General features: G+C 44.5%; 1 protein-coding gene across 1 annotated transcript in view; it reads left to right on the top strand.

Moving 5' to 3' along the window:
- Positions 1-13,362, top strand: part of TRIO (trio Rho guanine nucleotide exchange factor) — a gene marked incomplete at its 5' end in the record, with an annotated part of 370,926 nt that overhangs the window by 234,202 nt on the left and 123,362 nt on the right. Inside the window, 6 exons of the mRNA XM_082651933.1 lie at positions 1,446-1,641; positions 3,441-3,607; positions 5,136-5,255; positions 6,999-7,190; positions 7,561-7,710; positions 11,216-11,330. Of these exons, the coding sequence (XP_082508059.1) occupies positions 1,446-1,641; positions 3,441-3,607; positions 5,136-5,255; positions 6,999-7,190; positions 7,561-7,710; positions 11,216-11,330 (940 nt within the window). The remainder of the gene's footprint in view (positions 1-1,445; positions 1,642-3,440; positions 3,608-5,135; positions 5,256-6,998; positions 7,191-7,560; positions 7,711-11,215; positions 11,331-13,362) is intronic.

Raw genomic sequence — 13,362 nt, forward strand, 5'->3', positions numbered from 1 at the left:
GAAGAAATCAGGAAGATTTGGGCAATAGGAATTTGGAGAAGCCTTAAGATGTTTATTACTTCCCATCTCCCAGCTGGATTCTGTGTAAACTCTCTCACATTCTCAAATTCTCAAACTAATTTCCTTACAGCTCCTGTGGACAAAGTCAATGAGGATCCATGGGAAATGCTATTTCATTGAAGTGTGGAGTATAATATTCTTTCACAAGAAGTTTTTCTCCTCCTTTCTGGATTTCATAATTTTTGGTCTTAGTTTTTAAAAAGTATAGCATGAAAGTTTTCAAACTACACAGAAGTAGCGAGAATAGTACAATGACCTTCCAGATGCCTGTCCTGTAAATTCAACATGAGTTTGCCCCTCTTACGTCAAGTATCCTCTTGCTATTGCTGTGCTGTAGTGTTGCAGAGGAAATCTTTGCCAGCTGATCATGTTTCTGTCCTAAAGGCTTTGTGAATATCTCTAAAAAATAGGCCATTTTCTTGCATGACCACATCCTAAGCACCCCGCCGTTAAGAGTGATGCTTTGGTGTCTGCTAATACCCAGCCTCTGTTCAGATTTCTGCAAGTACTGCAGAGAAGAGGCACGTGGGGTCTGCCCCTGCGTTTGGTGGTTAGCCTTTTCATCTAGAATCCTCCCCCCATCCGCCCTTCTCTTTTTCCCGTGTTGTGACTTGTTGAAATAACATTCAGTTGTCAGAGGAACCAGGTCCCACGTTTTGCATTTTCTCACTTGATCTCTGGTAGGCTGTTTAACTGCTGGTCTTTCCTCGACATTTCCTGTAACCTTAGAAGGCAGATGGGAAGACCCAGTCAGGTTCGGGTTCATTTTGGTACCAGAAGCTGCGCAGGTGGCTCAGCATGGTTGCTCCTGTCAGGAGGCGTGTGCTGTCTGGTCCCGCATCTGCAGGGATTCTGTGGGCGGTCTTTGGGGCAGGAGGTGCAGCCTGGTCCCCGTCAGCCTCTTGGGATAGTTCACTGGGCGCTGATGACTTTTACCTCAACAGGTGTTGTAGTAGTAGTTTTTTTTTTTTTTGTTACAAAGAAGTTTTTTAATTTTATTATTTCTACATTTAATAGCTAGATTTAACTGTAAAGAGGAACTTTCCTTCATCGTTGTGTGCTTAAATAATTAATTTACTCCTTTAAGAACCAATTTTGTGGATGAAGGTTGGTGCCCTTTAATCAAAACCAAAGAGCTTTTCATTAATTTCTGGCTTTTTAGATCTTTTTTTAACATCATTAGGAATTAATGGACTTTTGTGTATTCTGTGTATTTTATTCAATTGTAAATTTTTTTAGGGTCTAATGGTCCCAGTCACCTGGCTCCTGTGTCCTTTTGACACAGTCACCTTATTCTCTTCCTTCCCTACCTGGCACAGTGAGACGTCACAGCAGATATTTATTTTTTAAGTCTTGGTCCTAAGCAGATAACTTTCCTCTGTCAGATCATCTCAGACCTTGAGTCTTGGAACGACGAGCTTTCTCAGCAAATGAATGACTTTGACACGGAGGACCTCACAATAGCAGAGCAGCGCCTGCAGCACCACGCGGACAAGGCTCTGACCATGAATAACCTGACCTTCGACGTCATCCACCAAGGGCAGGACCTCCTGCAATATGTCAACGAAGTGCAGGCCTCTGGTGAGCAGCGCGTTCCGCCCTGGGACGGGTCTCATGTCCCCGCAGGAGCGCATCCGGTTCCTTTCAGGGCGTGCGCAGGTCCCTTACCCCTGTGATTGAGGTGTTATAAATACCTGCTCTCTGAAAGGAAACGTTTTGCTTTCTTTCACCCACATAATATGATCACATTTAACACTGACTAGTGTACTTACTCTTAATATTCCTGCATGTTATTTCAAGTGGCACGAACTTTAGTTTTACAAATTATATATTGTTGGATCTCCACGAATGAAATGTAAACCCCAAGAAAATATTTTCATGTCCTTTATTTTTTTCTTAGTTTTATATTTTACCAGCAGATGTCACTATAGGCTCAAAAACGTAGAGGGAACTGTAGTGTTAGAAACTTAGCAACAACCTGTGTCCTACGTTACTCATTTTACACAAGTCAAACTAAATGCTTCCTCAAGAGTGAACGGGTATACAGTGGATAACAACGGAAACAAACCGAAGTTTGTGCATTTAAAAAGGACTCACTTTCACCAGATATCAGTGTAGGAGCAGAAGTAGATTGATAGGAAACGGGTTTGCTTTGATTAGCTGTATGTTATATTTGGCTTTGGACCACATCGAATTTATCCTCTGAGACATGCTCGGAGGCAGGCATAAACCTCCTCTGCTGCCTCTGACCTCCTCAAACTTGGCCTTCACAGTAATGGCTTGACCCGGCGCCGGGCAGGTAGTTCACAAATGCAGCATGTACGTCATGCTCCCTTAAGAACAGGTTGAGTTACGGTTTTCTCAGGGTATATGCCCAGTAGTGGGATTGCTGGGTCGTATGGTAGTTCTGTTTTTAGTTTTTTAAGGAAACTCCATATTGTTCTCCATAGTGGCTGTATCAGTTTACATTCCCACCAGCAGTGCAAGAGGGTTCTCTTTTCTCCACACCTTCTCCAGCATTTATTGTTTGTAGATTTTTTGATGATGGCCATTCTGACCTGTGCGATGTGATACCTCATTGAGTTTTGATTTGCATTTCTCTAATGATTAGTGATGTTGAGCATCCTTCCATGTGTTTGTTGGCAATCTGTATATCTTCTTTGGAGAAAACCATAATTCAAAAAGAGTCATGTACCACAATGTTCATTGCAGCACTATTTACAACAGCCAGGACATGGAAGCAACCTAAGTGTCCATTGACAGGTGAATGGATAAAGAAGATGTGGCACATATATACAATGGAATATTACTCAGCCATAAAAAGAAATGAAACTGAGTTATTTGTAGTGAGGTGGATGGACCTAGAGTCTGTCATACAGAGTGAAGTAAGTCAGAAAGAGAAAGACAAATACAGTGTGCTAACACATATATGTGGAATCTTAAAAAGAACAATGGTTCTGTTGAACCTAGGGGCAGGACAAGAATAAAGATGCGGATGTAGAGAATGGACTTGACACGGATGGTGGGACGAAGCTGGGACGAAGTGAGAGAGTGGCATGGACATATATACACTACCAAATGTAAAATAGATAGCTAGTGGGAAGCAGCTGCATAGCACAGGGAGACCAGCTTGGTGCTTTGTGACCACCTAGAGGGGTGGGATAGGATGGGTGGGAGGGAGACGCAAGAGGGAGGGGATATGGGGATATATGTATATATATAGCTGATTCACTTTGTATACATATAGCTGATTCACAGAAACAAACTAACACACCACTGTAAAGCAATTATACTCCAATAAAGATATTTTTTAAAAAACAAAAAGAAAAGAACAGGTTGAAGTGCTGTTTGAATTCCGGGCCTCCCTTCAATGTCCGCAGGCGTGGAGCTGCTTTGCGACAGAGACGTAGACATGGCCACCCGGGTCCAGGACTTGCTGGAGTTTCTCCACGAGAAGCAGCAGGAGCTGGATTTAGCAGCCGAGCAACACCGGAAGCACCTGGAGCAGTGTGTGCAGCTCCGCCACCTGCAGGCCGAAGTGAAGCAGGTAAACGAGTGTGCGGAGTGAAGGGGACCCAGCCGACAAGCGAGCGCTCGATGAGTGCTCTCCTGGTAGCTCGGATGTGTAAGCCTTGGGGCAGATTGTCCCTGATCAGAACACAGCTGTCCTGGTGTAGAATACAACACACCCCCGACACACCACAGCTAGCGTGTAAAATTGAGCCAGTGCCTGGGCAGCTCTGTGTTTACTCTGGAGTGGAAAAGCCTTCGTCACCCAGCAACTGGTCACTTGAGAGTCACCTCCACTTAGCTTGTTTTGTTATTGGTTGTCTCTTGCCTGAAACCCTGACCACGTTGCTTCCCGGGCTGAATAACTATATGATTGATTTTTTTTCCCCAAATAGACTGTTATCAGTCTGGCCGGGATCACAGGCTGTGTATGGCTTGGGTCTTCTTGTGTTCTCAGGATACGATACTCCCATCTCCCAGATGGCATGGCAAAATACCAATGGGACATTTGGAGGAGATTGCTTTTGGCTCAGTGCCAGTGGGATTCCATGCATGTGCATATTTAGCATGTCTGTTACATTTTAGCACGTGAGCAGGGAAACCATGGAAGTATGGCTTTCTGGGATTCTTGTAGTTGTGTAGAAAGGCATCTGTTTGTTTGATTGGAGGGGCTTAATGGTTGCCGAATGGCTGTTGTAGCCCCAGCTATCACCTCCACATTCCAGGTATCAGGAAGGGAAAAGCATATCAAGAAAGAGGCAGCACCTGGATCAGAAAAGAAATGTGTTCCCCAAATGGCCCAGAAGCCCCTGCTTTGATCTCAGTGGCTAGAATTGTGTGGTATTTGCAACCAAGCTGTCATAGGAGCTGAGAACTGGCTTTATTTTAAGCTCTTTCCCAAGTCGAGATTTTCTGAGTAAAGGACATGAAGACACTAGGTACTGGTTAAGTAACCAGCAGTTTCTGCCACAAATGATTACCCAGAATGACCTTCCACATCACTGTGGCTTCCATGGTCAAAACTGACTTCTCATTCTGTGATGCTAAGAATCTGGTGGTGTGGCCCTGAGCATTAGCCAACAGCTAAATTCATCCTTGGGTCAGTGTGCTGTCTTAACACTGACTCTAAAGTGGAAAATACATTAGTGACATCAAAACAGTTCCCTTATCAGGCACTTTGCTAATTCTGCATGTCCACGAGGCCTAAAAGGAGTGAAAGATACATATGTTTGAGTATCAGGGAATTCTTTGCAATCGTAGGTTTCCTCGTATGTGATCTTCAGTCTGGTTTGACCTGTGGACTGATGATCAATCCTCCGGACCCTCCACCTTTTCCAGCTCCCACTTGAAACTAAACATGATAGAATTAATTTTAAAATGCAGCACTTAACGATCAGATACCAGGGAAGGGTAGCGGGCTGTTGCCAGTAGGATCACGAGGAAATCCCTGCTTCGCAGGTAAGTGAGCAGCTCGACCGCCGAGCACTCGGACTGCGTCACTGCTGGTCCATGGCCTGGATGCCCCAGAGGGGCTGCTGCATGGAGTTCCCTGTGTCGTGTTTCAGGTGCTGGGCTGGATCCGGAACGGAGAGTCAATGCTGAACGCCGGGCTCATCACGGCCAGCTCGTTGCAGGAGGCGGAGCAGCTGCAGAGGGAGCACGAACAGTTCCAGCACGCCATCGAGGTGCGGACGCCCAGCCTGGCCCCGGAACCTGGCCTCTCCAACCTCAGGACCAGCCTGTTAAGTCCCCTCACACGGCACTGGCCCTGGGAGCCAAAGGGGGTTTAGTGGAAGCCCAAACGGCTGCGCTTACGAGCCTGCAGTTCGTTACAAGAGGGGGAAGCAGTCTGGCAACTGCAGCAATGGGAGGCTGTCCATGCCCACCAGGGCGACCTTACCGCAAGGGTCCCAGAGGCCGGGGGTGGCTCTTGCTGTCCCCTTGCTGTCAGGGCCCTGGCAGGATGCACCTCACCTGTCGGGAACATCTCGGCACCAGGGAGCCCGAGCTGGGGTCTCAGCTGAGGTTTTTCACATTTTGCTGATGTTATAGGCACAGTTGCTGCTGTGTAACTGGTCTTGAAAAATCAGGGCACTTGGGGTGGCTCTTCAGGACCGGGTGCCAATCACCAGTTCCCTTTCCCCCATAAACAGTGCTGTGCACAGAGCTCCTGTGACCCTGGGGAAAAGCAGCGTCCCTCACCAGAGGGTTTTGTGCCTTGACGGGGTCAGTGCTGTGCCGGGACTTGAGCAAAATGGCTCGGCCAGTCACTCTCACAGCATATGGATTAATTCATTTTAGAGTATTTTTGGAGGGTGGAGGAGTTAATGATTGTGACGGGTGGTCTCAAGGCACAGTCAAGGGAAAGAGAGCATTTGATTATAGAAAACTTGTTTCCTGCTCTAGTTACATACATATTCTCAGCCAGAGATGAAAACCAAAGAAATTACCATTAATGTCTTCCCTAGATTAATTTACTCACTATTCAGCGCCGGTGGACAGACACTAACACTTCTCCCTGAAGCCCAGACTCTGGGTGAATCTTGTGAAAATCGTACCCTGTGCCAAGTGCCTTCTAGTAATTAAATCACTGATGCGCCTCACCGTCTGGGTAACGGACAGGATTACGCTGGGTACGGTGTTTTATGGGGCCATTAGTACCACTTCAGGTGAAATGCAAAATTTTGCCATTGTTTAAAAAAAGAGAAAGCTCTGTGTCCACAGAGACCCATGTGCTTCCCCCTGACGGCTGCCCTGCCGGGCCCTCTGGTTTCCCTGAGGACCCTGACCTCAGCCCCTCACAGAAGCTTCTAGTGAGGATACGAGAGCAGGAGTTGTTACCGGATTTGCCAGTTTGTCTTCGTAGATTCATCGTCTGGCATGGACCTCCAGAGAACACAATTGGTTCATTTTTAGCTTTTAACTGTGTTTCTCTCTTTCTCTTTTTTTAAATCAGTAGTTTTTGAAAACCTTTTACTCGAGTCCAGAGTTTAAGGTAAAAGTGAAATAAAGAGCATTCACTTAGGCCACCTTTTTCTCCACTTGTTCATTAGCCCCTGGCCGCTATCATAAGAAGAATCAATAGGAATAATAAACTTGGAACGTTTCAACAGCTTTTTTAGAATATTGGCTGCTAAGGGTTTTTCCTGCTATCTCTCAAAAGCTGGCAAGTCCACAACCAAGACCCCATTCTGGAAAGTCCTAAGGCATTTCATCATTCCCTGGGTAAATATAAATAGTTGTTGGTAGGCGTAAAAGCTTTTTTTTAACTAACCTGTCAGCTGTGGTTTTCGAAGCGTCCTAGTGAGTGTTAACTGAAGTCGTTCCCGTAAAAGCGAGCAGACGGAAGAGCTGCGGCCTTCCCGCTCCTTCCCCGTGAGTGCGCGACACCCCCGCTGAAGAGCCTTCCGCTCTCTCCCCCCCCTTAGAAGACCCACCAGAGCGCACTGCAGGTGCAGCAGAAGGCAGAAGCCATGCTGCAGGCCAACCACTACGACATGGACATGATCCGGGACTGTGCCGAGAAGGTGGCCTCGCACTGGCAGCAGCTCATGCTCAAGATGGAGGACCGGCTGAAGCTGGTGAACGCGTCCGTGGCCTTCTACAAGACCTCGGAGCAGGTAGGGCTCCCCGCCGCTGCCGCCTGCTGAGCCTGGCTGCACGGCACGGCTCAGTCCTTACCTCGCCGGTCAGTCCTGGGCCAGTCGAGCAGAGAAAAGCGGCATTATGGGATTAAGATTATTCTTGCTTCCCTTACGTATCAAAAAAGAGCAGGTCGGAAAGGATCTGAGGAGATGTCCCTTTTCCTCTCATTTAAATGGATGGCCTGACACAGGGCAGAGAGAGGAGGGAAATTCACCTTGTATTTTGGCCTTGTTCTGAAAGCCTGCATGGCCGCACGCCAGGTGGCGGTCCCGGCCCTCGGGCCGGCACTCGTCATCCCATGGGTGCCGAGTGGTCCCTCTGAGCCCGGATTCTCTCCTGCCGCAGGTCTGCAGTGTCCTCGAGAGCCTGGAGCAGGAGTACAAGAGAGAGGAGGACTGGTGTGGGGGGGCCGACAAGCTGGGCCCCAACTCCGAGACGGACCACGTCACCCCGATGATCAGCAAGCACCTTGAGCAGAAGGAAGCGTTCCTGAAGGTACGGAGCCGGCCTTCTGGGTGTGGTGCCTCAGTGACGGGGTTCGCAGCCCCCCCGAGGGTCCACCTGAGCCGGTGGGGCGTCCGGACCGTCAGTCCCGCAGCTGCGGCCACTCCTGCGGCCCCGCCTGCCTCGCAGCGCCCCTGCCCTGGAGAGAGATCGCGGTGACCCTGCCTCGGCCATAAGTCAGCTGATCGGAGATCTTAAACTCTTGTTTCAGTTGTCATTTGTACTCTCCTTCTAGTTTCCACAGACAGACAACTAGATAGAAAGCTGTGTGCATAAAGATCGGGTGGAAGTCACAATACCAAGTGATCCTGAACAGACACGCAGAGAGATTGATTTGGGGGAACAAAAATGCCTAGAGCTTAAAATAATCTTCCTTTGGAAATTCAGCCTCTTGAGGAATAAAGACTGTCTCAGAACACGTGTGAGCCCAGTGTAGAGTGGACACAAAGCAGGAACACCCCTTGTGGTTCACAGGACCAGTTACTAATACTGTACTTATTCAGGAAGTGTTTGCTGCAAGAGAAATTTAATCCCATTCAAGGCCTGGCTGAAAGTTTTAACTCTGAGAAGCTTTAAATGAGGCACTTATCAAGCCTGCTTTGTCATTTGTATATATAGTCCATACCTGAGTTACTGGTGTGCTTTGCAACAATTAAATTTTAAAAAGTGGTCAAAATGTTTAGATACATTGACTTTGAATGTTTCCACGTTACATTCTTTCACTTGTGAAAAAGTTCTCCTGAGGTTCTGCTGGTGGCCACTCAGACCTATGAAAACTAGGTGTGGTGTTTACTTTCCATGTTACTTGGTTTAGTTTTCCTCCTTGCTCCAGCATCCTGACCTCTCTGACACCATTTCCTGTCACATTTAATCATTTCTGTTTCTGTTTCATTTCTGAAGGTGATCCTCTGAGCTGACAGAGAGTTATTGTTTAGTCTGGGAGGACAAATTGTAACTCTTTGAAAATTCTTACCTGGTAACTTATTATGAGCTTCCACCACAGAGATTTTCTTTTTAAGCAAATCAAGGTGGGAAAACAGTTGGAGCTGCCCAGGGTCATTAGTTGTAACTATTCCAAACAAGACCTGAAAGCCCCACCCCTGCTTGTCCGTGCTGTTTAAGTTTAGGAAAGGTCCACCACTACTGGGATGTTTTGAGGTGGAATCGTTACAATTGCCTCTCTTTCGCTGGAATCCATTTAGTATAAAACAAAATTACATACTACTTAGTTAATATAATTAAGAAAGATATTTAGGTAAAATTACAAAACAAAAATAATCACAGACCTGGTCAGAGTCTTTCATTCAACTAGGATTATGTCTTTGGTGTGTTGGATATCTTTAAACTTATTATGGAAGTTTAAAAATGCTTATGGAAATTAAGAGAAAGGATAATGAACCCCCATGTACTTCTCACCCAGCTTCAATAATTACCAACATATGGGCATATGCCCACCTTAACTGGATTATTTTAAATTCTAGATATTACACCATTTTATTTATAAAGACCTCTGTGTATATAAGCATTAAATTCTGCCTTTCTAAAACCATCCTTCAACCACAATACCATTATTGGACCTGAAAAATTAACAGTAACTCTTATTTTATATAAAATCCAATGGTGTTCACATTTCTCTGATTGTCCCATAAATGTGTTTTTATACGTGGTCTTGATCAAAATCCAAACAAGACCATGCATTGATTTGATTGGTATGTCTCTTAAGTCTCTTTCAGTCTAAATCCCACCCTCCCTTTTATTAGCATTTGTTAATTGAAGAAATAAGTTATTCATACTGTGGAATTTCCCTCATTCTGGATTTGGTAATTGCATCCTGTGGAGTCATTTAGCACCATCCCGGATTCTCTACATTTCTGTTAGTTGTGTTGAGGGCCTTGACCCGGTTCAGGTTTAAGTGAGTGTGTGGGGTACACTTAGGGTACCTGATGGGTGGTGGTGTGTACTTCCAACGGCATTGCTCCAGGACACACACAGGTCTGCTTCTCTGGCTGTCTCTGTGATATGAGGGCTTTTCAGTGCTTCAGATGTCGTAAGTCCACGTCATCCATTGTGTACTTCCCCATCAGCGTTTCACCCACTGGGTTTTGTAGCAGTGGTGATATTGTTTCATTAGGAGTTGCAAAATGGTGGCATTCTATCATTCTTTCTGCCTTGATTAGCTGCAGTTATTCCCTCCTCAGCTATTTGGTTATGCTAAAATAGAGTTTGTCCAAAAAAAGGGTGGGGGGGAGGTAAATGCTTGATTCCTTCCCTTTGTTTATGATTTTCAGAATAATGATCTGCTGCCCTAGCAACCTCTGCATATGATTAATTTGTTCTTTCAGTATCATCGTGGATTTTAACATTTGGTGTGTTTCAATCAGTTACAGTCATTTATCTTTCTATATTCAACTTGTCCCACTAGTGGGAGCCCCTTCAAGTCAGGTTGGCTCAGATGTCCTTTTGATGTAACCCTAGCAGTCTTTACGGCTTCCTTGCTGTTTGGAATGACAACTTATTTCGGTCTTATCATTAGAGACTCATGATGTATTTTTCTCTTAATTTAAAAAAAAAAAAGGTGTTGCAGCTCCATTTACTGAAAAGGCCTAGGAACGATGCCCAGCCCAATGATAACGAGCATCCCTAGTGCCCACATTGTGGGCTTTCAGTGCCATTTACCACAAGAAGGAGACCGAGCTCCTTAAAAAAAAGATTGATTCCAGATCTGGGCTAGGAAATGTGCAAGATATTTCCAATTCTATTACAATTAAGGGATTTTTTTCCTGAACCATTTTGATTTCATATTTATATCTCTTTTCTCTTAAATAAAACTTTTTTAAATACATGAATGAAATTACTTATTCAGTTTGCAAACATGGAATATCAGTTTTCTATTACCACAATAACAAACCACCCCACAATTCAATGGCTTAAACCAAGGGTTAGCAAGCTAAGCCCTGAGGGCTAAATCTGGCCACTCCCATTTATCAGTCGAGGCCACTTTCATCTACAATGGGCAGGTTGAGTAGTTGCAACAGAGAGATGGAGCCCACATGACTCGGGGAGCTGAAGATATTTACTGTCTGCCTTTTATAGACATCCCGGTGCAGCTTAGCCAGGTCCTCTGACTCAGGGTTTCTCCCAAGACTGTGATCAAGTTGTTGGTCAGGGATGTGGTCACCTCAAGGCTCGACTGGGGAAGGGCTTTACTTCCTCTTGGGCTGCAGGCCACGGGGTCACCCTCAGTGTCTGGCCACCTGGACCTTACCATGGGGCAGCTCTCAACATAGCAGCTGGGTTCAGCAGAGCAAGGGCTCCAAGACAGAGATTTTTTTTTAAGTTGAAATAGGATTTAGCCTATGTATTCTCCAGACACAGATTGGCCAGATGAATGCTTTAGGTTAAGACCTGTGTTAGAGCCACGTGATGTCATCCATATACACTGAAGATGCATGTCTGTATGAGTCACATGAACACGTTGCTCTGTATTATTTCTTAGGCTTGCACGCTTGCTAGGAGGAATGCAGATGTCTTCCTGAAATACCTGCACAGGAACAGCGTGAACATGCCTGGAATGGTGACACATATCAAAGCCCCTGAACAACAAGTGAAAAGTGAGTACACCTAGGAGTCAGCTGACGGATGAGCTTGACAAGACGTGTTCTAAAATCTTGGTCCAGGGCTTCATTTGGAATGTCCTTTTCATATCATTAAAGTTCTCCTAAGTTATCTTATTTTAATAATAAAATATTAAACAGATATATAGCTTGATAATTTATTGAATAAAGTTGAAGAATATAAACAGGGAGAAAATGCAGCACGCTCAGGATATTTATTGGCATCGACTGTTTTGTTAAAAGTAAGTGGAAATATAAATCGGGAAAAAATGAAAGCCAGAATCATCTACAGGCCAAATACTTTTAAAAGTTTAAATCACAAAAATTATATACCCATTTCATTGCCATAATGTATCAGTTTTATATACTTAAAGCATTATTAATAAAAGCAAATTGCCAAAGAATGTTATATAGATAGATGGGTATCATTTGAGTTTAAAAACGTACAAAACCGTACACAAACACACACACACACGCACGCACGCACGCACGCATAGAAAAAGACCTGGGAACAATTACACTAAAGTGTAAGTAGGGTTGTCATGGGTGGAGGTTAAGGGTACTGATGATTTTTACGCTGTAGAATTCTGATTGAATATTTTGCAGTGAAAATGCATCCAGGTGATACATCATTTTAAACTTAATCATACATTTTTTTACAAGTTTAATTGAAATGACATGGAAGTGGGTCCTCAGAAAATGAGAATTGTTGAAAACAGTCTCGGTATTCAGGCCCTGTTCTATCAGCTTTAATCCTCACCTGAGCTTCAGTCCTGCCCCAGGCAGAGGCTACGGAAATAAGAGACTAGAAAAGACTTACGCTCGTTTTCCTTTCATTTAAGTGGTAGCTTATTTTATGACAGGCTTCAAATTTCAGTGCTAATTTGCTTCACTAAACTAGTTCACTTTTCAGTCGAGCAAAGATAATGTAACAAGACCAACCAGTGAGCTGGCGGGTACATGCTGCCTGCAGGCTCCTGTTTCTCACAAAGTACTCAGCCTATGAGGAACTCGGTAAATATTTGTGGAGAGGTTATTATTTTTAAAGTTTTCCAATAAAGTTATATTCCAGGTACCACTTACTTGATTTGCAATTTCAGTCAGGGAATCTTTTTCTGAAGTTTTTTTATCTGTTTACTTTGTAGACTTCTAGAGTAAAAACAGACTCAGTGTAAAGAATGTTTAAAGTGTACAAATGTATATAAATTACCTAAATTCCTTTGCCAGTGGTAACCACTGTGAAGACCTTTTTGTGCTTCCTTCTATGCACATAAATGGAAATATGCAGAGATACAAACGTGTAGCTTCAACTCACCCATCTGGCTTTCTAATTTTTTTTTTGAAGTGGGACTATATTCCCCTGCAATTTTCTTCTTACGCTTAGTAATAATTTCATTCTATATCAGAATTTGGAGATCTGCTCTGTTACTTTTAACGTCCAGTATGGCGACTTTGTAATTGATTTAATCTGACCCCTAATCAATGGGCTCATACGTTGCTGCCAGTTTTTCCGAACAGTACCTCAGTGTGTGTGCATCTGTGTACAAATTGTGTCGAGAGCTTGTGCCAGCACCGTATCTGAAAGATAAATTCCTGGTTCAAGGGTGCGCACCACTCAGTGTCGTTACCTGTCACCAGGTGACCTCTGCAGGGGTTGTGCTCCATTTTCCTCCCCCAATAGTGCAGGCACACAGGTTTCCTCTGTCCCTTCTAGCCCTGGGCAGCGTAATCCTTGCCAGGGAGTGGTGTAAACTGGTCTCATTGTTTGAGTGAGACGAAACGTTTCTGTATTTTTAGTGGCCATATTTCATTTCATATAATCGTGGCCTCCATGTTTATATGCTTTGCTCGCTTTGCTAACAGATTATTCATATTTTCCTGTTGACTATTAAGTAAGTTAGATCCACCTTCTATGTTGCCAATAGTTTTTCCTGGCTTTTTACTTGTGTCATATTTTTATGGCGGTTGTTATTTGGTTATGAGATTTTTAATTCTCTTGTAATCCGATTGCTGTTTTAACTTTTCCTTT

Source organism: Grampus griseus (assembly GCF_964374135.1).
Source record: "Grampus griseus genome assembly, chromosome: 3".
NCBI lineage: Eukaryota > Metazoa > Chordata > Mammalia > Artiodactyla > Delphinidae > Grampus > Grampus griseus.